The 25,687-nt window shown below is 47.7% G+C and overlaps 1 protein-coding gene across 1 annotated transcript in view; it reads left to right on the plus strand.

The window, feature by feature from the left end:
* Nucleotides 1–25,687, plus strand: part of LOC311520372 (fructose-1,6-bisphosphatase isozyme 2) — a 44,133-nt gene continuing 18,446 nt past the window's right edge. The window contains exons 1-4 of the mRNA XM_084627773.1: nucleotides 1–338; nucleotides 5,452–5,614; nucleotides 6,545–6,637; nucleotides 25,541–25,681. Coding sequence (XP_084483899.1) covers nucleotides 166–338; nucleotides 5,452–5,614; nucleotides 6,545–6,637; nucleotides 25,541–25,681 — 570 coding nt within the window. The 5' untranslated portion in view covers nucleotides 1–165. The remainder of the gene's footprint in view (nucleotides 339–5,451; nucleotides 5,615–6,544; nucleotides 6,638–25,540; nucleotides 25,682–25,687) is intronic.

Genomic DNA, 25,687 nt, shown 5'->3' on the forward strand with positions numbered 1-25,687 from the left:
TTCAAGCATTTAAATCACATGGGCTCAAGAACAGTTTCATATACCGTGTCTAGGAAACAAGCCAACGGCATCTCCTTAAAATACAACAGCTACTGAGGAGAAGCAACATTGCAGGAAAGCAACTGGTTCTAACTAAAAAGATAAAAACTTTATTTGCCAACAAAGATGTCAGACAGAAGTCCCTTCGAAACGGATATGTTAACCCTTACCCGATACGTTATGGAAAAGGGGCGACGTATTAAAGGCGCTACAGGGGAGCTGACCCAGCTGCTCAACTCAATGCTGACTGCCGTGAAGGCCATCTCCTCTGCAGTCAGAAAGGCAGGCCTCGCCCACATGTAAGTCCTGTTTAGACATATGGGGGAAGGGAGAAGGAGGAGAGGGATTTGCCTCCACATGAAGACTGGGGAAAGGGCAAAAGTTTTGTGATTTTTTTCAAAAATTCACCCTTTAAATTCAATAGGCCTCTTTTAAACCACGTAACTGAAGGTGTGAATTCTGAGCCCAAAATCTAGCAGAGGTTGGAAATTATGTATATGCCAGAAGGGGGAGTGTGTTTATGGAGGATTTTAAAATTGTTCCTGAAATGTAACCTGAGACTAGCTGTGGTCCTGCAAAATTTCAGTTTAAAAACAGATGAAAGCAAAACAGAAACCTAGTTCCATTATTTCCTGTCCTATTCATGTTATCTTTTTTAAAATGGTGGAACTGGTGTATTTTTAAGTCTTAGAAAATTTGCAGACTATCACACTTAGATATCTTCTGCTATCGTCCAAACATATTGTCACAGCTAGCGTCTGAACTGTGGAAAATCAGGGTTTACCTTGGGAATGCTGATGTCCATATCCATAACTACATTACTAACAATATAACGATTCAACAGCGCTAAGAGAAGGACATATGCTTCCCTTCTTGTGTGTATCCCACCCCCCCAGCCCCGGGTGTCAAGGTCACCTGAAAGTGGTGTGTGGCCCTATGTGAAGGGCAAACACAACCAGCTCGTTTGGCTTCTGATCTATTAGAAGATGGGAATTGAGGATTGTCTTGGAACGGTCTGAAATGAACTGACCTGTTTTTCATGCATTGGCTCAAAATAGACACTGATGCTGGTCCTTCAGTAGCAACGTGTCAATAGAGGCTGGAGGCAGGAAGAGAAATCTAATAAAATGTATAATTTAAATATATTCTTGTATATATGTATGGTGTGTACGCTTAATTCCAAGGGTTAGTGATGTGGCTATATGTGTAGCAGAATACTCCATTAAGCAGTTTATTCCTCTATACTCTATGGCAGAGGAATGTCTAGTACTTTGCAAACTATGAATTAAGATTCTTGAATAAGGACCGCTGTAGAAATGCAAAGGACAAATATCACAGCACCATGTGAGGAAGGTATCATTATCCCCATTTTACAGATGGGAAATATAATTCATAGAGCAGTTAGGCAATTTGCCCAAGGTCTCACAGTGAGTCAGTGGCAGACCCAGAAATAGATCCTTGACTCTCCTGTGCTGTAACCACTAGACCATTTTCCCCTCTCTCTCTTTTGTTGATATTAAATAAAGCCAAACTGTTTTCACTGACATGACAAAGGAAAAATTGCATTCGGAACTTTTGTGGCATTCCAAGTTTTAAAACCCTAAAATACATAGCAAATAATATTATATAGATAAGAAACAGAATTTATTCTTAACCTAAAAGAGACATGACTAATGTTTCAGCATTACAATTCCTCCCTCAGAATCGAAGCATCCATTATATTGAGGAAGGAAGGCCTCTTTTTGAAAAACAAAAGTTTCAGGAAATAATCCAGCAATCATACGTCCCATGGATATTATCAGTCATGTCATACAACGAACCATGATCTTTAGGAAATGTCAGTGACAATATGTTTGAAATCAATCACTAGGATTGACATCAATTTATATTTTCAATGCTATCTTCACATGAAAAAGGGCTAGAAACTTTTTTTTTAAATGACAGATGAAGTTAAATAGGCCTGCCATTTCAAATTCTCCCAAATAAGAGGGTATGGCGTGGCTTCTTTCAAAAAGTCAGTGTTAACTTTTTAAATATTAAAGTTTTCTATTCACCAACAAAGGAGAAGATTTTGAAAGACACAGAGGGCAGTTAGGAGGCAAATGCCATTTGTTTCTTTGAAAATAAAATACTTATCATACATTACGTATGTGAAATCTGAGCAGATTATCTTGGAGTGGATACATATCTGAAGTCAGTTGTTGGGCTCTGCAACTAATTGTGAGCCTACTGAGCTGCACTGTCTTTATATCAACTAAATAAGTCTCATCTGTAGGTCATACATAATCATTTAATAAAACCACATACTGGGAATTATAGCAGCACATTGTAGCATGCCCCAACAATCTTAATAGTGAAATGTCACTATGAAAGACTTTAAAATACCCCATTTAGAAATCATTGTACTCATATTTCATGGGTCATTATTTCCCTTCCCTCAGCTGTGGGAGTCTCCAACTATTTCCCTCAACAGAGAGAGCTGCTGCAAGTGACAAAGTGCTTTAGAGCGACAGCTGTGGTAATGTTTTGTACATAAGCAAAGAGTGAAGCAATGAGATAGGGAACTCTGCTTATTAGCTTTAGCATCTGTTGGCAAACACATGAAAACATGACCTTTGTTTCACAAGAATTTATCTGCTCCAACCCCTTGTTCCCTGACTAATATCAGGCCTTTGTAAAGTCTGAATATTTCCAGGTGCAGCAGGAATTAGCACTGTGGATTCTGTTGGTGGCAATCTTCCCACCAAGTGAGAGCTGAACCAATTCCACAGAAATCCTCAGCATGGCACTAACAATGCATTGTGATGGCATAGCTTCCAATCCTATGCTGTGAGTTCAGGGGGTCTGCTCCTTCCCTATCGTGTTATATTTTTATTGTTATAGGTGCAGTTCCTTTGCCAGGTGTTGCTGCTGTGCAATGGCAGATGCCCCAGGGCGGCTCTAGTACACTCCTTGAGGGCATCAGTGCCAGGAAAAGAACCCATCAGGGAGAAAGTGATGGACTCTGGGGCAGTGGAGATGACAGCAGCAGGCCCCCATATTCTTGGGAAAAAGGAAAAGGAGGCAAAGGAGACAAAAGGAAGGACATAGGTTTGATGGGATCACTTCCCATCCCAATACTATACACATTAAAACAGCTGCTCCATTCCATCTCAGAGGTGGATGCATTTCTGTGATGAGTGAAATAATCCATGTGTGTCTCTCTTCCCCCTCACAATCCCCCGCCCAGCCCCGGATGTAATTTCCACAGCAACCACTGAAGTCGTCACAAACATTATTCGCAAAAAGAAAAGGAGTATTTGTGGCACCTTGGTTAGTCTCTAATTTATTTGAGCATAAGCTTTCGTGAGCTACAGCTCACTTCATCAGATGCATATGAAGTGAGCTGTAGCTCACGAAAGCTTATGCTCAAATAAATTGGTTAGTCTCTAAGGTGCCACAAGTACTCCTTTTCTTTTTGCAAATACAGACTAACACGGCTGTTACTCTGAAACAAACATTATTGTGGTAGCAAAATAAGCAGCAGGAACAGACAGATATTTAACAAACAAAACTCCTGTCTTCAAGCAAATTTACCTAAAAACAAGGGGAAATAAATTTTGAAAATCTTCAAACTATAAGTTTTCCATGAGGAATCAACAACTCTTGCTGAAGTGCAGTCACTGATTGACTGCAAAATGGAGCCATCTGGTGGTATATATGGGTCATTACAAGAAGTAGAATCGCTTGCATGTGGAAAACATTAGTGAGGGATATTACCAAACTGATTAATTTGCGTGCCATTTGGGATCTCTTTAAAATTATGGCTAGGGTCCGATATAAAATTTGACATGAAGCCTACTTCTGTTTTCTATAAAGGAAGCCTAAACCAACTGCAACATGTGCTCATTCTGATTTTAAAAAGCACAGTATGCAGCACATTTGGTTAAACCCTACTGACTTCAGCAATGGGAGCAAGATCAAATCACTTGGACGGCAAGTGAAGAATTCTTAATAAATATGCTGGGCTTGACGCCATATTCTTTGCACCTCCTGGTTACTTTAGTCAGTGTTGAGTGCACAAGGAATACACCCATTTATCTTCCTGTGGGAAGCCATAACAGTGTGCCCTGCGGTCTTGCTTATGTTTAAGGGCCATGGTCAACAGTGAGGTTACCCAGACAAACATAGCTTAAAAATAAGTGGCCAGGATTTCTGAGCATGACTAGTGATTTTAGGCATCTTTTAGGGGGAGGAGCCCTACTTGAGGCACCTTAAGGGAGCCCAATTTTCAGAGGGTGGGTAGCAAGCTGGGCACCCAAAAACTGAGGAACCCCAAGAACTTAATTTTTGAAAATCTTGGTCAGTACTGTATTTAAAAAACAGCACTCATCATGCTATCCTGAGGGAGTTGGAGAGGGAGACACAGAGGGAGGGGTAACATAGTTCCCCCAACAAGAGCTCCAACAGGGAAAAACACTTAGATTTTTAAAACATTTTTTTTAAGGAGAGAGAGAGAGAGAGAGAGAATAGTCCATTTGAGGACTAGCTACCTGCCTTTTTTTAAAACAAATCAAAAAAGTATTTGCTTTATAGGGGAGCAATAAAATGCTGTCACAGGGGCTCTTATTTGCTTTCCTTGGTCTCTGAATCAGATAAAGTAAATCAAAAATTTATTTTCCGAGTTGAGAGTTTTGCCTTAAAAAAAATTCTAACTAACTCTCTGAAAATAGGGGTTTTATCATGGAAATGCCATCACTGTCTAATCTAGTCCAATACATAGAGCTTCATGTTGAGGTGCAGTTCAGAGAGGGAGGTAGCTCAACGAGGTCTGTCAGGCTCTGAATTTGGGGCCTGGACAGGGATCTGTCCGGCCACAGATGTAAGTTAAAGACTCCTTACTGGCTGGTCTAATTTATGGAGATGCTGAATGGCTCCCTATGGGCTGCTCTGGGGCACAGAATAGGCTCTGGCCACACACTCTCCTTCCTCAAACAAGCCTCCATCCTTTGGCCACCTCCCCCAGCACTCACTTACAGCTGGAGCCTCGGGGGAGGGGGGGCGGGGCACGACGGGGGTTGAGGCTGGAGGAGGGCCATTCCGGTGCCAGGGGTATTCCTCAGAGGTCAGTTAAGGTAACTTTATAGTGGCTGAACAGCCATGAAAGGATCACAGCAGAGCCCAGAACTGAAGCCACAATCTTTCCCTCTCTTGGGCAGATTTTCATTTACCACCAGGAATGGATATCTACAGAGATATTTTAAAGACTTGGATGTATGTGGGAGGTGTGGGGAGGCGGTGGAGATTGGCAGGGAAAAGCCATGGTCACCACTTTTCTGAAGTCTTAATGTTCATGTCAAAATTTAGGCCTGTCTTTTTGCTTTGAGGTTTCTTAGTGTTTTCACTGCCATGTACACATCCTCTTTTCTTTAGGTATGGAATAGCAGGAACTGTGAACGTGACTGGTGATGAAGTGAAGAAGCTGGATGTGCTATCCAATTCTCTGGTTATTAACATGCTACAGTCCTCCTATGGCACCTGTGTCCTAGTCTCAGAGGAGAATAAAGATGCCATTATCACGCCACAAGACAAGAGGGTCTGTACATATGTCTGTGTTCTCTCATTTAGCAGCAGGTGGTGCTGTTACTCCAAGTATTGAAAAGAGGGTTTAGGGACTGTTACCTGTAAAAAAGCAAAAAGGCACAAGTTCCTAAGCAATAGCAGAGAATCTGCATATTATTCTACTGCTTAAATGATTAGTTACACTGGGTGAGCAGTTTTCAATAAGTAAGGAAGTCCTTGCAAAGGATTCATAATTAAAACTGGGGGAATAATTATTTGTGAGCATGTTAGTGAAATTGGGATCCCAATTCAATCTTATCATGTTTTGACCCTTTTCTGAACATTGGCATGACCTGTTTTTGTTTGCATGAATGTTTAGCCAGCACTATAAGGCGTAAAGTGCTACTCAGTTTGAGCAAGGGTGTCCGAACTGGGCTCTAAATTAACTACCCTAAGAGGACAAATGGCTACTTACTGGGATTCCAGATGTATGGAAATTATCTTCTATTATGATATCTCCTTCATTAATTTAACATGCAGTCCCACTAATTCTCAGTTCAGGATTTCGATTAGTACTCCTCCAAAAGCCAGCCATTCCTGCCTTCTTACCCTCAAGCCTCGCTTCATAAATCCATTCATTCTGCTCACAATACAATTGAAACAAAATTTGTTCAATAAACCAAGACACGTCTGGAACAAAACTGCTCAGTTCCTTTGCTTTCACACTATGCCCTTTCCTCACTCCTGATCTTTTGTGTAGTTACTCTGTCAGCTGTCTGGGCAAGCCCTTTCTCTCTCTGCATTTCGGTGATGTGCTATACAGACTACAACTGTACATTTGGTCTGGATTTGTCAAAGGCATTTGGTTATCTAAATGTAGTAAGAAAAAGATGGTGTTTACCAAACAAAGGAGAAAGATACAGCAAGTCAACATATTTAATGCTCCTCTTATCTCTCTTTTTAGGGTAAATATGTGGTGTGCTTTGATCCACTAGATGGTTCTTCCAATATAGATTGCTTGGCATCAATAGGAACGATATTTGCTATCTACAAGAAGGTACGTTGATGAACAAAACACACAGTATGATTCACCCAGTGAGAACAAAACATTTCCTATATATCAGCTCGCGTATGATTCACCCGGTGAGAACAAAACATTTCCTATATATCAGCTCGCTCCACTTTCATTCCCACTGTCTTTCAAATAAACAGAGCTTTAAAGAGACAGCGATATAAATATACAATGAAGATATATTTACACCTCTACCCCGATATAATGCTGTCCTCTGGAGCCAAAAAATCTTACCGTGTTATTGGTGAAATCGTGTTATATCGAACTTGCTTTGATCCGCCTGAGCACGGAGCCCTGTCCCCCCCAGAGCACTGCTTTACCGCGTTATATCTGAATTTGTGTTATATTGGGTCGTGTTATATTGGGGCAGAGGTGTATATCAAATAATGGGCTGAATTTTTAGGAAGAAGCACACTTAATTGTCCACATGAAATTCTTGGGCCACAGCACTTCCTTCTATATCACACAGAGTAATTAAAACAAAAGTGGCTTCTAATTATAAGGCAATTGGTTAGCTACATCAATCCTATTTACTCACTTCAGTGAGTGCTGGGGTTTGGGTGGGGACGGGATGTAAAGATGAGCAAGAGCCCAGTGTCAAGGTGCAGAACCAAACTTACTTAAAGTTAAGGCATGTTCAGGTTTGGAATATTGGTTCCTGTCCATCTCCACAACTCACAATGTTTGTTTTCCCACTAGGGAGCTACATAGAGTGGCAGCCATTTAACTACCAGCATTTGCCAACAGTTAGAATGATGTCAGTTCTCACAATTTTACTGCAAGTCTTGCAATATTTGTTGCTTTTATGAAAGCCTTAGCTCACAGAATCATATGATTACACGAGTCACTCAGTTCTCTCTTTCTTTTTTAAGTTTACAGCTCTCATGTTTGCAAAGAAATGCTTAAAACATGAATTCTAAAGGCTCAGAAAACAGAAGGCAAGATGCCATGATTACCTCTTACATTTAGAACAGGAATAACTATGTGGTGTCTATTGAATTTATAACCGTGAGCACCATATTGCAAATATTTAGTAGAACCCTCTTTGACCTTGCCTTCACTGCGGGTGGCGGGGGGGGGGGGGGGGGGAAGGGAGTGTTCTTAACTCCAGTTAGCCAAATGGAGGTAAAATCCTAATGAAGACAAGGAAGTACCTAGACCAATTGGAAGATTGGGCCAAAAGGAATCTGATGAGGTTCAATAAGGATAAGTGCAGGGTCCTGCACTTAGGACGGAAGAACCCAATGCACAGCTACAGACTAGGGACCGAATGGCTAGGCAGCAGTTCTGCAGAAAAGGACCTAGGGGTGACAGTGGACGAGAAGCTGGATATGAGTCAGCAGTGTGCCCTTGTTGCCAAGAAGGTCAATGGCATTTTGGGATGTATAAGTAGGGGCATAGCGAGCAGATCGAGGGACGTGATCGTTCCCCTCTATTCGACATTGGTGAGGCCTCATCTGGAGTACTGTGTCCAGTTTTGGGCCCCACACTTCAAGAAGGATGTGGATAAATTGGAGAGAGTCCAGCGAAGGGCAACAAAAATGATTAGGGGACTGGAACACATGAGTTATGAGGAGAGGCTGAGGGAGCTGGGATTGTTTAGCCTGCAGAAGAGAAGAATGAGGGGGGATTTGATAGCTGCTTTCAACTACCTGAAAGGGGGTTCCAAAGAGGATGGCTCTAGACTGTTCTCAATGGTAGCAGATGACAGAACGAGGAGTAATGGTCTCAAGTTGCAGTGGGGGAGGTTTAGATTGGATATTAGGAAAAACTTTTTCACTAAGAGGGTGGTGAAACACTGGAATGCGTTACCTAGGGAGGTGGTAGAATCTCCTTCCTTAGAGGTTTTTAAGGTCAGGCTTGACAAAGCCCTGGCTGGGATGATTTAACTGGGAATTGGTCCTGCTTTGAGCAGGGGGTTGGACTAGATGACCTTCTGGGGTCCCTTCCAACCCTGATATTCTATGATTCTATAAGTCTATAGTCTTCACAAGTTTACAGGCTGAGTTCAAGAATAAGCTCCCTCTTATATATAAGTCCAGCTTATATATAAGTCCAGCTGCTAATTTGTGTGAAAACTACAATGGCTAATTGGAGTTAATACTCCTTTTTTCCCCAAGTAATGGCAAGGCCTTTCAAAACCACTTACCAATGAGGTTTTCAATTCATTTTCTACAATTTTTCCTCATTCTCTCTCAAACAAATAAACAAACAAAACCTGAGTGCCTTCTGACATCTCATTTTAGAATTAAAGTCTATGTAGGGGCAAACATCACTACTTAATGAAGACCAATCTACAATACTCAACACAAAATTACTTCAGTCCCTCAAAAGATTAGATGTAACCAAAGGATAAAAATTCCACCCACAGGATCAAGTGCACTTACTTTGGTTACATGAACAATTTAACAAATCCCACTTGAAAGACAAAAAACTATGTTGTACACAAAGGTACTAGAAAGGCTATTTATGCACAGACAGCTTTTTTATTTAGCATCTTCCTTTCCACTGAGGTGCTAGTTTAGCAGGATAAATTAGCTAAATATGCAGCTCTCTCAGATGGGAGGATTTTATGGTATTTTTACTAAAGTGCCCTTCTTCAAAGCCATTAGCTAAATCAGAATAACCAAGTAATAAAAAGTGTTTGCAATTCTGCAGCAACAGACATTTATGAAAGAAAAAAAAAGATGAAATGCTCTCCCAAGTGACTGAAAACCTATCTAGGAAAGAAAACAGTTTAAACAACTTTAAATAATCTTTGCCATGGAAAGGATTTTGAAGTAAATCAGGGCATCTTAAAAAGACCATTCATAACTGTTACCAGAGCAGTTTATGGGGTCCCTTCTGATTGTATGAATGATTTTCTCATCATGTCACTGCCTGAACCTGGATCCCAAAGGCACTCCAGAGTTCAAACATTTCTGTGAAGTGACTTCCTTTTAGGAAAGAAGCTATAAAGCTAGTTAGAACTTTAATAGACTGAGACAGCATCTTTCGAACAATGAACCATCAAATAGGCTAAGTAATGTGCCAAGGCCACAGAGAAAGTGAGTGTCAGAGCTGGAATTAGAGCTTCTGGCTTCTAGTCCAGTCTTTGACCACATCTTTCCCCCTTATGAATAGTGTTCTGTACAAGCACACAAGAAGGATGAACATGCTTCTATATATTGACAAGAGGGACTTTAATAATCTTCAGAATTCAAATGTCGTTGGCGTTTAACAATTGTTGTTCATGTTATGTAAAAATAACTGCAGTGTTGATTTGGTAACCATGTCAAATATTTCTGGAAGCAGGGCTGTATTTAAAAAATAGTCTTTTAAAAGGTTCCTCCGTATATTTCAAGAGCTGGAGGCAACTCCATTTGAGATAACAATTCACTGATAAGAGAAGGACTTAAGGTATGTAGAGGGCTTTCTGAATGGTTTGAGCCAGATCGGTACACTAATTTTTTCATTCCCTGTCCCTAAAATCTGATATAGTGATGCAAGGAAGAGATAGGCTGAGAAGAAACAAATTGTAGGGTCAGATTCTCCTACGAAACACTAGTCATTAGAATCTTGAGCACTCTCTTTAAAGAAGTACCTCTTTCTTGAAGGTAAAGACAGAATGACCACTACCATTTAGGGTTGCCAGGTGTCTGGTTTTAGACTGGAACACCTAGTTGAAAAGGGACCCTGATGGCTCTAGTCAGCACCGCCGACTGGGCCGTTAAAAAAGTTGGGTCAGCGGTGCTGCGGGTCTAAGGCAGGATATTCCTACCTGTCCTGGTACTGCACTGTGCACTGGAAACAGCCAGGAGGTCTGGCTCCTAGGCGGAGGGCCATGGGGCTCCATGCACTGACCCCGCCCCAAGTACCAGCTCTGCACTCCCGCACGCTAAACCCCTCATCCCTGGCCCCATCCCCAGAGCCCTCACCTCCCCTGCATCCCAACCCCCTGTCCCAGCGCAGAGCCCCCTCCCACACCCTGAACCCCTCATCCTTGGCCCCATCCCAGAGTCCTCACCCACAGCCGGAGCCCTCACCTCCCCCACATGCTAGCTGATTGAGCCCTCTCCCGTACCCCAAACCCTCATCCCTAGCCCAACCCCAGGGCCTGCACCTCCAGCCGGAGCCCTCACCTACCCCTGCACTCCAAATCCCTTGGCCCCACCCCCCCAGCCTGGAGTTCCCTCCAGCACCCCAAATCCCTCACCCCCTCCTGTGCCCCAACTCCCTGCCCCAGCCCAGAGCCCCCTCCCACACCGTGAACCCCTCATTTCTGGCCCCAACCCAGAGCCCTCACCCCTCCCGCACCCCTACTCCATGCCCCAGGCCAGTGAAAGTGAGTGAGGGTGTGGGAGAGCAAGCCACCAAGGGAGGAGGAATGTAGTGAGTGGGGGGCAGGGCCTTGGGGAAGGGGTGGGGCTAGGGTATTTGGTTTTATGCAATTAGAAAGTTGACAACACTACCACCATTGTGGGTCTCTTTTGAATCCAAGGAAACAGAGGAAACTAACAGTACCTGCCTACTTAGTATGGGAAGATACCACCTTGAATCTTGTAAACAAATCTAGGATAGCACAGCACTCCTAATTTATAGTCTCACACAGCCCCACTTGGTAGCAAAAATGCAGTACTGCAGTCTCTTGAAGAAACATGTTATTTGTTTACTCTATTTTTCTTCTTGGTTTTGCTTGCATTCTTTTCTCTTCATAAATGGATGATGCTGGTATCCTCTTGCTTCCCCTTGAATCTCCTTTCACCAGCAGGAATATTGTTTTGGTGGAGTTTTAGAAATAAACAAAACGAAAAAGCTTTAAGGAAGCAAAGCGTGGATAGGTGGGTGGACCATCTGGATTAAATCAAAAGATCAGGTGCCTTTAAAGCTGACTTCCAGGGCCTTAGCTGTCAGATGCTGTTGAGACACTGTGTAGGTTAAGTAGTATGTTTGTTAAGAGATAACAACTGATGTTGTTGTAATATTTGAACTCCTGGGAGTGTGGTGGCTTAACCCACTTTTTAACATAACTGAAAAATATTATTTTTCGGGAAACATAGCAGCCTAATCAATCTCTTCTCCCCTGACCCCCTCAGAGCCTGCATGAGTCTACACCCCACAGTTCTCACACTACAGCTGTCCTCTGACATTCCACTGCTTTTTTTGTAATATTGTCAAGATCTCCAGACAAGTTCTCTCACTATCCATCAGGTTAACAGTGCATGTCATTTTTCCCCATTAGAGGAGAGGTAAAGAGAGGGGGAAAGGGCAGCAGATGCTAATTATTGAGCTTTACTAAGAGAGGCATAGTTTAGTAGTCTGAACGCAAGACTGAGAACCAGGATTCTCTAAAATCTAATCCCAGCTCTTTTAGTGACACCCCCTCGCCCCCGGGCTTTGGGCAAGTCACTTATGACAAAAATTTCAAACTCAGTTTGTATAGTATATTCTGAAAGATACATTAAAACCTCATGAAACTTATTAAAATAAAACCAAAACAATGAAGTGCTGAACTGATTTTTCCAGAGTTTAAACCTTTGATTCTATGAAGTCAGATATTTTGAAGCCTATGCTAAAACATCCCCTATACCATAGCCAAAATATGTTGAAGGAAAAGAAAGGAAAACACTCAAAGGTTGTTATCAGGCTTCTGCTGTCTGTTTTAATTCACTGGTTCACTTTTGATTGTACTTCTCTAGGGCAGAACTATTCTACAGACTTAAAAAGCCAAAAAAATAACCTCATCATTTCCAGCGTTTTATTTTTACCTTTGAACAGATCTGCATTTCTTTGTGGAAGTTTGTTTGACACTGGAACTTTCTTTCCCACTTCGGTTGTTCAGAGCACAGACATGAACAAGAATTGAAAAACAAGCTGAATTCTGGACAGCGTCCATTTCCCTGGGGAGAAGTTCCTTTGTTTTTTTCAGAATAGCCCATCATTGTTTAGTTTCTCATCCAGAACTATTAGGAGGTGGATGGGAGAGGAAGCATTCATTAGTGATGGGTCTGCAACAATCATCTTACATAAATATACTGTATTTGAAAACAGTCTTCCAAATAAGATTTATTTACATAAACACCAGGGATATAAGGTCTGAATGAGAAGCCTTTTGAGGGGGGGGCCCCCACAGGTCAAACACACACACACACCTGGCCATTTTTAATGTGGGGGAAGGAAGAGAGTATAGGAAAGCTAGGCATTCACAATATTGTTTGCAATCTGTACATAAAATGTATTTTTTAGATTTAATTTCAAAGTAATCTATAGTGGACAATTACTGCTTTGATGTTGAGATGTGCGCACGCCCTAGGCATACAATTTTAGAACAGAAAGTTTTAAGGTGTGAAAGCATAAAAAAACATGCTGTTCATGGCAAGCTAGCTGCTTTTGGAAAAAGATTATTTAGGAGAGAGTTAGCAGCATATAGTCAGTATTAAGGATCTAAAATGTGCACTCTGATTAATTTGCATTCATTATGTACACTGTAATCTTTCTGAATGAGCTGCTCTGCACTGAATCATAATTAGCTATTACATACCAAATAGGGTAAATGAATTCTTTGTCATGGGTCCATAATATGTGACTACATGTGAATGCATTCATAGGAAATTACAACATACACGATGTCTTAGGTCCTCAGAAGCTATTAAGGTGCTGTGTCTCGGTATTGAGAATAATATGCCAAGTAGCTAATTCTGTCTGTTCTTATTTGAGAACAATCCACCAAGCAAAAAAATCCCATAACCCACCACCACAACCACCACACACACACACCCTTACTTAAGGGGATTTCATTTCTTTCTGTAAATAATTGTCAGATTGCTACATATTTTTAAACAGTTGCTATATTTCACCAGTGTAGAACTGGTCAGAAAATGGGGCAGTGCAGGGAATGGCAAAAAAATCAAAAACTGAAGATTTTCAGCCAAAAATCCAAAAGTTTTCCGTCAAAAACATTTAGCTGAAAACCAAAAATTTTTATTAGAAAATACTGCTCTGGTTCTCATGAGAGTTGTTGTTTGAGTGCTTCATGCCTCCATTCTTCACTATTAGTTGGGTGAACCTGGATGAACTACATCGCCTCTGATACACAATGGTCTCCCCTCTTGCTCAGCCACAACAACACATCATAGGGCACAAGCTTTTCAGGTTTGGGGTGCTTAGTTTTTCAACAAAGTCCAAAATTTCCATAGAAAGCAGACTCACTATCCCCTCAGTAAGACCTGGTGTTGAGGCACTTCTGCTTCAGTTTCCCGACAATGATCTTCGGTCTACTCCTACTGTAGAAGCAGGTTGGCCCTCCAACCAACATGCTATAAAGCATTCAATTCCTTCCAGGATAACAGAGTCCCTAAGTCCAAGTTGAAAAATATCAAAACAAAAACAAGAGTCTTCGGTCCCTCTGGGCCTTCATCCTCCCTCCTTACTGGAAGGCTCCCAGTGGCAACTGCCTGTCTCACTACCTAACTGCCTGCTCTTGGGCCCCAATCATCCAGGTCAGATCTATCCTCTATGACAGGGTCAGGCCAGATGGCTATAGGAGAGTAATTTTTTTTTAAAAGCAAAAGATATTTTTATTTGCATAACACACTTACAAAGTAAAAACAGCAGCATATGCAATGTGTAACACAGCAACCAATCACAATTGTTTTCTCATTAGCTTCAGGGGAGGAAAGTGTTCAAGCTTGCCCGGGCCAGAGAGGGGGGCTTCCTCGACTCTCGTGGTCTTCCACCCTTCCAAGTTACCTGGTGGCCCAGAGCAAGGGGGCTTCATTGACTCTCAAAGTCTGCCACCCCCTCAAGTTACCTGGGGCCACGCCCGAGCATCACCAACAATTCCCTCTTCTGAAAGCACCCAACAAGAGGGGCAGGCTGTGGGGTGGACAATCCGGGGGGGGGTGTGTCACGTGCAGCCACATGTGAAAGGACCCCTTTAGGGTGGTGGTGTCCGCAGGAGCAATGGCTGGGGCTGGGGTCCCTTACTCTCTCCCCCAATCAAAGGGTCAGACAAAGGGACCCGGACGGGGACACCGAGCAGAGAACCTCGGACAGCACCCACCGCTCCTCAAAAGCATCATGGGAGTCGGTGGATGCGGCCCAGAGGAACTCCGCCCAGATACGTGAACGGACCGAGGATCAGAAAATGGCCCCACAGTCACAGGAAACTCCATTGGCCAACCTCCTCTCTCTGGTTTTATAGATGGCTGTTTTAGCCAGGGCCAGGAGGAGGTTAACTAGGAGATCCCGCGACTTTGTGAGGCCACGGATGGGGGAGTGCATAAATAAAAAGGTGAGGGGAAAAATGCAACCAAAAACGTAATAGGAGATTTGTGAGGAGCTGGAACAGGGGCTGCAACCTGGCGCACTCCAGATATACGTGCGCCAGGGTTTCCCTCACACCACAAAAGGGACAAGTATCTGGGATGGGGGTGAACTGCACCAAGTACGTGCCCGTGCTCACAGCTCCGTGAAGGAGCCGCCAACTGATGTCCCTGATGGGCCTTGGAACCAAGGTGGAATATAGGCTGGCCCACCGGGGCTGCTCACCCTCCAAAGGTGGCAGAAGGTCTCGCCACTTTATGTTGGGGCAGGACACTAGGGTGAGGGTGTGAAGGGTGTGGAGCACGAGCGTGTATAGATGTTTCCTTGGCGCGGTTTGGAAGCATACCGGCTGCAGCTCATGCAGCCGGCTCGCAGTGAAGGCGTGCGGGGGGTCGATTGGATCTGCAGGAAACGGGTCCAATTAAAAAGTCCGGTGGGCCTGGGATAGAGGGTGGGCGGGGCGTGCCCTCGAGCAGGACCCGGTTGAGGTAAGCTTGAGCAGCGGGCGGCAAAGCGGCCTTCACCTCCTGAAGCACGCACCGAGGGGTATGAGGTCTGGAGAGCCCCATGCGCCGGGCGAGCATTGGGGATCCAGCCAGTCTCCCCAGTCGTAGTCCAGGAGGTCTCCGACTCTTGTGACTTCTGCCAGGATCAAGCTCTGGCGCACCAAGCAGGACTCCGCCACCTGCACACGGAGCTGGGGGTTGTGTAGCAGGGGCTCCGTGAGGAGATCTACCCCGTCGGTGGCCGCCACAGACCTGGTGGTTAAAAACAGTTTCCAAGTCCGGAGAAGGTCCTGGTAGAAGACCGGCAGCCCAGAGAGGTCTCGCGGAAGACGTCCCGGATGGAGATAAAAGAGCTGCCGGTCATATCGGAGCCCTTGGATGTGGCGCAGGATGGCGTGCGCCAGTGTGCTCCATGCCGAACTGCCTGCACCATAGAGAAGCCTCTGTAGGGCCTGGAGGCAGAAGACACGGACCTGAGTGTGTAGACACTTCAGGCCCTGTCCCCCTTCCTTCAGGGGTAGATGAAGGACCCCTACAGGGGCCCAGTGCATTCCTGACCAAAAGAACCCCAGAATCGATGTCCGGAGGTTGGTCAGGAAACCCGGGGCCGGGACCAGGGTGTTGAGCCGGTACCAGAGCATGGACAGGACTAGTTGATTAAGCACCAATGCTCTCCCTCGGAGGGAGAGACATTGGAGTAGTCCCGTCCATTTCCGGAACCGCTCTATCACCCCGCCCTCTAAATTTTCCCAGTTCTCCGGTGGAGAGGGATGCGTGGCAGAAAGGTAAATGCCGAGGTAGAGCAGTGGACCCGCGCTCCACCGGATGGTCTGAAGCACAGGTGGGAGGGAGCTTGCCTGCCGCCAGTCTCCTACCGCCAAGCCAGAGCTCTTGACCCAGTTGACCCGGGCGGAGGAGGCTGCCGAATAGATGGCCTGGCAAGCCTCCACCTGCGCCAAGTCGCCGGGGTCCTGGATCATGAGGAGCACGTCATCAGCGTACACCAACAGGCCAGCCACAGCTCCAGCTCCCGCAGCACCAACCCTGTCAACCTCCTGCGGAGGAGACAGAGGAAGGGCTCGATCGCCAGAGCATACAGCTGGCCTGAGAGGGGGGCACCCCTGCCGTACTCCTCGCCTGAAGCTGACTGGTTCGGTCAGGGTCCAGTTGAGCTTAACCAGACACTCTGTGGAAGCATACAGCACCCAGAGAAAACCCACAAACTGGGGTCCAAAGCCAAACGCTCGCAGAGTGCTCAGGAGGTACCTGTGGTCCACCCTATCGAATGCCTTCTTCTGATCTAGGGACAGGAGGGCGAACGACAGACCGTCTCTACACCCGAGTTCCGAAAGGTCCCGAACCAGAAATAGGTTATCAAAGATACTACAGTCCAGGACGGTGTAGGTCTGGTCTGGTCTGGGTGGATCACATCCGCCAGCACAGACCCTAGCCACAGCGAGATTACTTTCACTATGATTTTGTAGTCTGTGCTGAGGGGCAAGACGGGACGCCAATTTCGTAAATCACGGAGGTCCCCCTTCTTCGACAATAAGGCGAGCACAGCTCACCTGCACGAGAGAAGGAGGAACCCGCTCTGCAGAGACTCGGCCCAGACAGTGACTAGGTCTGGGCCGAGGACGTCCTAAAACACGCGGTCGAACTCCACGGTCAGCCTGTCCATGCCTGGAGACTTATTAGTGGGCATACAACGGAGGGCTTCCGAGAACTCGGCCAGAGTGAAAGGAAGCTCTAACCGGTCTCGGTCACTCGCGCTGACCGTAGGGAGCTCCTCCCAAAGCACTCTGCAAGTGCTAGGGTCAGTCGGATCCGGGGAGAAAAGACTTGCGTAGAAGGCTCGGGCCCTCCCGCACATCTCCGCCGGTTCCGTGCCGTCTTCTGCCAGGAGGCAGGTGACATGTTTCTTGGCCCCCCTCATTTTCTCCAGGGCATAGAAGAAGTGGGAGCCGCGATCCATCTCCCGAAGGAGGCAGAAGCGGGATCTAACAAAGGTGCCCCGGGCCCGATAATCCTCGAGGGTCCGGAGCTCCTCCCGCTTCTCCCGGCATGCTCTGCAGAGGAGCGGGTCTTCGGGGTTGGCGGCCAGACGCCTCTCCAGCTCTAAGACCTCCCGTTCCAACTGCTCTATTGCCACATTTCTCCGTCCGCTGGTGCCCTGGGTGTAGTTGCGGCAGAAAAGCTGGGCGTGCACCTTCCCCAGGTCCCACCATTGTCATGCCGAGGGAAAGGCACACCGCTGCCCTCGCCGGGCCATCCAGAGTTCCCGGAAGTATGTCACGAAGTATGTCACGAAGCCCTCATCCTCCAACAGGCTGTTGTTAAAATGCAAATAGGCCGGCTCCGGCCTCTCTGCTCATGAGAGATGGAAGTGTGATAGATAAATGCAGTCCAACCGGGAGTGGCTTGACCGATGGGCTTCCACCCGGACAAAGGTGAACATGGAAGTGTCATCCGGGTGGTGGTCATGCCAGATGTCCGCTAGGGAGTGATGTTCAACTATCTCCCAGAGGGTGTCCACGGCGGCCGGGCACTGCTCAGTCCCCGAGTGGTCTTGCTCCTCGAGGGTGGTATTAAAATCCCCTCCCAGGACCAGGCACTCGTGAAAATCTAAGGTGCCGAGGGAGGTGAACACCTGCTGATAGAATTGCAGCCGCTCCGGGCCCGATGTCGGGGCATAGACATTAACGAGGTTAACCACGAGCCCCTCTATATGGACCTGGAGATGCAGCAGGCGACCCAGCACGGCCTCGGCGACCCCTAGCACCTCGGGCCGTAGGTCAGGGGAGAACAGGGTCGCCACTCCAGCCTGCCGAATAGTGGAATGGCTAAAGTAGACCCTGTCCCGCCACTCCAGCCGCCAACTATCTTTGGCGGTCGGATCCGTATGGGTCTCCTGCAGGAAAATCACAGAGTACCCTCCCTCCCGAAGGAAGGAGAGCACCTGGGACCTGCGGAGAGCCATCCTACAACCCCAGGTTTTCAACGTTGTGATGGTGAGAGGTATCATGGGGAGGGCCTGGGGGGATCCTCACTGGCAGGAACGCTCGCATCCCCCAACGGGCCGTGCGACAGTCCCTGCCCATCCCATAGGTGAGTAATTGGTCACGGAAGACGCGGACCCGCCAGTAGGCCGTGGCATCCTGCTTCCCCGTCCCTTTACCTTCCCCCAAGAGGGCCCTTGTGGCCCGGAGGATTTGAAAAAAATCCCCCCATCGCTGGAGAGCAAGCTGTACCTTGTTGTGGGAGCCACGGACATCCTCTAAAAACTTCCGCAGCTCTCCTTGCAGCTCATGGGGGGGGTGGGGTTACGGTTTCCCAGTTGTTCCCTGGTAGGGTTCTTGGTGCAGCCCCGTGGCCCACTAAAACGGGCAAGCAGGGTGCTGACCCCCAACAGGGTGCCTGATGGGCTGGAGCTTCTAGGCCCGCCTCAAGCCCTGGGGCGATAGGGGACGGTGGAGGGAAAATAGCAGCCCCTAATGGGTCAGGGCAGGAGAACACAAAGGCCGCTCCCTGGGGGTCATTGGTTGGAAAAGGGAAGGAGACAGCCCTGGGGGCGGCGAAAACATTGCAGGAGGTAGACTGGATAGGGGTAGGGGCAGGGGCAGAGGCGAGGTTCTGGGTTTCGGGAGGCAAGCAGCTGGACAGTGGCGCCTCCCGATAAGGCTCAAGGATTAAGGGGGTAGGGAGGGAGCTCTCAGTAATACCGGGCGCGGGCTTTATGGTGGATTTAGCGGCTACAGCATCAGGAGGTGGATTATTTTCTGTTAGGCCCTCACCCGGAAAGGAAATTGATTGCTCCACACCAATGGGGGGTGCCCCTGGCGGCTCATGTCCCGGCCGCGTGGCGCTGGCTGTCACCTGAGCAGGCTCGGTTGTCGTCAGCAGGGTGCCATCAGCGGCTGGGTTGATGGAATAGTCCAGGGGCTCCTCAGAGGTGGAAGCAGAAACAGCAGTTAGGGGGAGGGAGCATGGGGAAAAGAGGGGTGGAGTAAGGTTGCCCAAATCGGGGTGTGCTTGCAAAAGGTCATCCTCCCCCTGGGCGACCGGGGTCAGATCTAGGGCCTCGATCTCCTCGAACATGGAGGAGAGGACACTTCCCGTCGCCCCGGGGTTTTCCCCGCTGGCAATCGCCACGACGGTTGCCTCGGGGTTCATGGGGGCTTCGGATAGTGTCAGGACAGAAGGGGCTTCCTCAAGGGTCTTGGAGGGCAGGATCTCCCGTGGAGGGGAGACACTACCTTCCGGTGCTACCACGTCTTTCCTGGCTGACACCGGTGGATGGGATGCACTCGTGGGCAAAGCGGAAGGTTCGGCATCGGTGCCCCCCTTCCTGGTCTTCCGGGGGGCCTCCACCTCGGGTAGATGAGGCGGAGCTCGAGCCTTCCACTTGCCTCGCTTCCACTGGACTAGGGCCCAGCCCTCCATGGCATCATCTCGGGGCTGGTTAGCAGGGGTCGTATCAGAGGGTAAAGGCGATGGCAGGGGCTTGGGCAGGGGGACGGTGGGGCAGGGTCTCTCCTATGCCTGGTGGTATCTCTGCCACACCCTCCTCCATAGGCCCTGCCTGATTGTCAGCAGTGAGGGTGGGGCTCTCCCGCTCATCTGGGTGTTGTAGGGGAGGTGCCCCTTGGGCCTGAGCGGGAGAAGTGGTGGTCCGAAGAGGAGGGGGGGCAGGTTCGGGTATCGGGCGGCCAGGGGCATCGGCAATGACGGGGCCGATGTCCTGCCGGGTCTCGGGGATCCCAGGTGCCCCTCCTTGCCGGGCTAAGGGGCAGTCCCTCCGGACATGCCCCGACGCCTAGCAGAGGTAGCACCGGGCTTCCCCCGTGGAAAAGTACACCAGGTAACGGGCCCCCTGGTGGGGGACTAGGAAGGACCCTTCGAGCGCCACTCCATCACGCGCCACCGACGGCAGTAAAAGTTGCACTTGCCGGCAGAAGGAAAAGATGTGAGGAAGGGTGGGGTCCTTGCAGCCCAATGGGAGAGGGCTGATAACAGAAACAGGTTTCCCCAGGGTGGAAAGGGTGGGTAACAGGGCAGCATTGGGGAGAAAAGAAGGCACAGAGGTCAGGACCAGGCAGACGCCCAGGTCCTCCAGCGGCTCTAGGGGGACAAACACCCCCCCACCACCAGGCCCCTCTCCACTGCCTCCTGGGCGGCAGCCTCCAATGCTAAGAAGATGACGACATTCCCATACATTTTGGAGGCCGCCACAAAGGCCGAGGGCCCCACCACCCTCGCCAATGCCCACACGTAGGTCTCCACGTGGGGCGAGGTGGGCATCAGGAGGCATCGGACACCGTGCTTCCTTGTCATGGTGGGGAAGGGGCCCCGGCTGCTGTTGATGGTGGCGGAGGCGGTGGGCGGGAGAGATGATGAGGCGACAGGCGGGGGGGGCTGCCGCCGTCCGGGCATACGTCCTGGGGGCTGAGGGAGGGACACCCGCAGAGTCGGTGGAGGGGGCAGCAAGGAGGGACACCGTGGTCGGTGGTGGGGCTGCAGCAGTGGGGGTGGCCCCTGCCACGGAGGGCCTGGTGGTTTTAGCGGGGCCCTTCCCCTTCTTCTTGCCCTGGCCTTTCCCGCCGGCTGGGGGGGCTCCCCTAGAGTCTGGGGAGGCGGTGGGCATAGCAGCGGCAGAGGTCACCCCGGTGCCCTCCATTGCCGATGCCCCAGCGGGGGCAGTGGCAGGTGATTAACTGGAGTTGGGGTCAGGTAAAAAGGGACAGACTGTGGAATGGGCAGTTCGGGGGTGGGGGGCACATGAACCACCGTATGCTTGTCCAGAGAGTCCTGTTTGGTTGGCTGGTGCTTCTGGCCCACACAGTGGAATCAGGGCGAGCAGCTAAGTCCAGAGGCAGATGTTAAACAGCCAGCAATGACGATGGAGTGGGCAGTGATGAGGATAGTAGTGTGGGAGAGGGGGGGACACAGATGGATCGGGGGGCATCTCCGTGCCACACCCCCTGTGTCCCCACAAACATAGTCATGACACAGTCAAGGCCTCCCCACACACGAGAGCACCGTTCGAAAGTTACTCAGTCTTGAGCCCCCTCCACGGCGATTTGTAGATTCCCCGGGAGGTGTTCCTCCGGTAGACCTCTGTTTCCCTTCCTTGTCCAGGCTTTCTTTTTCGCAGCTCCAACATTCCAGGGATGCCAGAGCAGGTGATAAGAAATTTTCTCAGCCAGAGACAGATCCACAAACAAACAGCAAGCAGCTGGGTCTGGGGGCTGGGTCCTTCCACTCCCCCCCCTCCGGGGAGCGGGTCAGCAGGCCCCCCTCTCTGGGGAGGGGGGGGAGGTTTCAGCTGGAGCAGCAGCAGCGTCCAAGGGCAGGCGGGGGGCTAACAGCCAGCCAGCAGCCAGCCAGCACTCTAGCAACAGCAGAGAAAGAAAAAAAAACAACAAAAGAAAAGAAAGGGGGAGTGCGTCTGGCCTGGTGGGGGGGGGGAAGCCGAAGCAGGGGCAAAAAGCAAGAAAAGCCCAGGCCAGAGGGCAGCAGTAGGAGAGCAGGCTAAGTAGGTCCCTTTTCCCTGGGTAAGGGCCCTGTTACAGTCAAAACCCCTATTTTCTATTGAAAAACAATTTTAAAAGTAAATTTTTGACCAACCCTAGCTAGGGCGAAATCCTTAAGTTGTTGTTCAGCTTCTACTCAAACTAATGAAATACCATTCCAATCCATGGGAGTTTGTTTGGCTGAGTCAGGAATGAGTTAAAGCTAAATGAGGACCTCAGGACTGTGATTAAAGGTCTCGTTCAAGTTCCTACTAAACAGGTGTCATCACAAAAAACAATCAGGAACCTTCTGGAGACAATTAAGACAGGCTGATTAGAACACCTGCAGCCAATCAAGAAGCTGCTAGAATCAATTAAGGCAGGCTAACCAGGGCACCTGGGTTTTAAAAAGGAGCTCACACCAGTTTGTGGTGTGAGGAGCTGGGAGCAAGAGGCATTAGGAGCTGAGAGTGAGAATGCGGACTGTTGGAGGACTGAGGTATACAAGCATTATCAGACACCAGAAGGAAGGTCCTGTGGTGAGGATAAAGAAGGTGTTGGGAGGAGGCCATGGGGAAGTAGCCCAGGGAGTTGTAGCTGTCACACAGCTGTTCCAGGAGGCACTCTAGACTGCTGCATTCCACAGGGCCCTGGGCTAGAACCTGGAGTAGAGGGTGGGCCTGGGTTCCCCCAAAATCCTCCCAACTCCTGGTCAGACACAGGAGGAGTTGACCTGGACTGTGAATTCAGAAAAATGGCCAAGCTGAGGGCTTCTGTGAAGCTCCAAGGCGAGCAAATCCACCAATAAGTGCAAGACCCACCAAGGTAGAGCAGGAACTTTGTCACACCTCCTATCAAGAGCCTCTGGCAGACCGTAGCCCTCAGCCAGTTCCATAGATTCCAAGGCCAGAAGGGACCACTGTGATCATCTAGTCTGACCTCTGGCATAACATAGGCCATAGAACATCCCTAAAATGAATTGTACAGCAGATCTTTTAGAAAAACATCCAATCTTGATTTAAAAATTGTCAGTGATGGAGAATCCACCATGACCATCAAGTAAATAGTCCCAGTGCTTAATTACTCTCGCCATTAAAATTTGCAACTTATTTCCAGTCTGAACTTGTTTAACTTCAACTTCCAGCCATTGGATCATGTAATTCCTTGCTCTCTGAGACTGAAGAGCCCATTAACAAATATTTGTTCTCCATGTAGATACTTATAGACTGATCAAGTCACCCCTTAACTTTCTCTTTGTTAAAATAAATAGACTGAGCTCGAGTCCATCTCTGTAAGGCATGTTTTCTAATCCTTTAATCATTCTTGTGCCTCTTCCTAGCTTGAGCTTAGCTCCTTGCCCCACATCCCTTGTCAGTTCTCAACTGCTGGGGTTTTCTCCTCAGTCAGCTTCCCATGACCTATTACTTCTTAGAGGTTTTTCTCCTCTACATCTGCCCTCTCTCCTCAGAGCTAGCCACAGGAGACACCCCACCACCACCTGCACTTTTCCTCAGCTGGTCTAGCCATCCATCCTGCTTCCCCCCTCCATGGACTTCTAGCAGCCTTCTTCAGGGAACTCGCTCCCTACTTCCTCTTCCTCCTTTTAAATCTCAGACCCTGCACAGGTAGGGCTGGGCTAACTGGCCCAAGGCTTCCTGGCCCTTAAAGGGACAGGTGGCCCTGTTACAGTCAAAACGCCTATTTTCTATTGAAAAACAATTTTAATAGTAAATTTTTGACCAACCCTAGCTAGGGTGAAATCCTTAAGTTGTTGTTCAACTTCTACTCAAACTAATGAAATCCCATTCCAATCCATGGGAGTTTGTTTGGCTGAGTCAGGAATGAGTTAAAGCTAAACGAGGACCTCAGGACTGTGACTAAAGGTCTTGTTCAAGTTCCTACTAAACAGGTGTCATCACAAAAAAGCCACCACAATTGACAAACTTTTTGGCAAACTTGGGAGACAGCATGAAATCCTGGCCCCAGTGAAATCAATGGCACTATTTCACCCTGAATGAGCATAGAGAATAACAATTCTCAGCATTTATCACAGAGTCAGAAAACGTAGATCTCAGAGATTGGGGAAAAATTATTATATCAACTACTCTGCCTCCCTGCCAGAATACTGGTGTGTCCTACTAAAGTATAGCTGGTAATGTTTTGTCCAGTGGACTTTTAAATCTCCCAAGCAATGGGGCCCCATCACTTCCCCATAGGAAGACTATTCCGAAGTCTAATATGTCTATCAAGAAGTTTTTCTAGTGTTTAGCCCAAATTTTCCCTTTATTAATTTAATACAATTACTGCTTTTGTATCGATTTGAACACCCTACAAAACATTCATAGACTTATGTCCCTACCTCTGTCATTTCCTAGCCAAGCTGTAAATATTTATCTCTTTCAATCTTTTCTCTAAGTCAGGCCCTCCAGCCCCTGATAATTTTTGTTGTTTTTCTCTGAACTCCCTCTAGTCTGTAAATATATTTCTGTCAATGTGGTATCTAGAGATAAATGCAATTTTACGTACCGTCTATGGAGAAGGACTATGTCAACACCCCCTCTCTTCTCCATGATATGACATTTCTGTGAATACAGCCCAAAATTCTACTGGTCTATCTTGCTGTCACATGGCATAATGAATTCATGCTAATTTGCTGTTCCCTATCACCCTTAGGTCTTTTTCAGCATTATGGCTTCTCAAGTTTCTCCTTTTCCTTGAATAACAGCATTTGAATAGTCATTGCCCAGCTTGATATATCATCTTGCCTTTTTTTCTGCTGTTGTTTTCTGCTCTCTTTAGGTCCTTTTGAATTATGTCTCTGTCCTCATGGACATTTGCAGTTCCTTCCAGTTCAATACCATCTATGAATTTAACTCACATGTTGCTTATAGATATCTAAAGAAGATATTACTCTAAAGAAGAGTAAATAGTACCCCGTACATAGGGTGGTTAATATTAACGTTTGTAAAAACAGTAAAGCATTTTACATGACTTGAATAGGAACACTCACATTGTTATTTATATAATGCCGTAAACGTGTATGGTGGTTTATAAATAAGTCCTAGAGGACTGAAAACTGATTTTAAAACCACAGCATGCAAAACCAATAATAAATAACAAACCTTGCTGTTGTGGAAAGGTGCATGCTAAGGCAGGTGCCACTCCCACAGCTCCCATTAGTTGTGGTTCCAGGCCAGTGGGAGCTGCAGAGATGGCCCTCGGGGCGGGGGCAGCACGCGGAGCCTCCCTGGCCACCCATGAGTCTAGGGGCTGCAGGGACCTGGCGACTGCTTCCGGGAGCTGCATGGAGCTAGGGCAGACAGGGATCCTGCCTTAGCCCTGGGCCCCTGCTGTGCCACCGACCCAACTTTTAATGGCCCAGTGGGTGGTGCTGACCGGAGCCGCCAGGGTCCCTTTTTGACCGGGTGTTCTGGTCGAACACTGGACATCTGGCAACCCTAAAAGACATTGGTTATTTTAACAGTTTTTTATTTAAATTGGAGTTCTGCTTTTATTGTTTTCCATTAAGATCTCAACCTTCAATATCGTGATAATTCTTTCCTCAGACAACAGAAGATGAGCCCTCTGAAAAGGATGCCTTGCAGCCAGGACAAAATATCGTCGCAGCAGGCTATGCTTTGTATGGCAGTGCTACCCTGGTGGCTCTTTCTACGGGGCAAGGAGTGGACTGCTTCATGCTAGATCCGGTATAT

The sequence above is a fragment of the Lepidochelys olivacea genome, assembly GCF_965140295.1.
Source record: "Lepidochelys olivacea isolate rLepOli2 genome assembly, chromosome: 5".
Lineage (NCBI taxonomy): Eukaryota > Metazoa > Chordata > Testudines > Cheloniidae > Lepidochelys > Lepidochelys olivacea.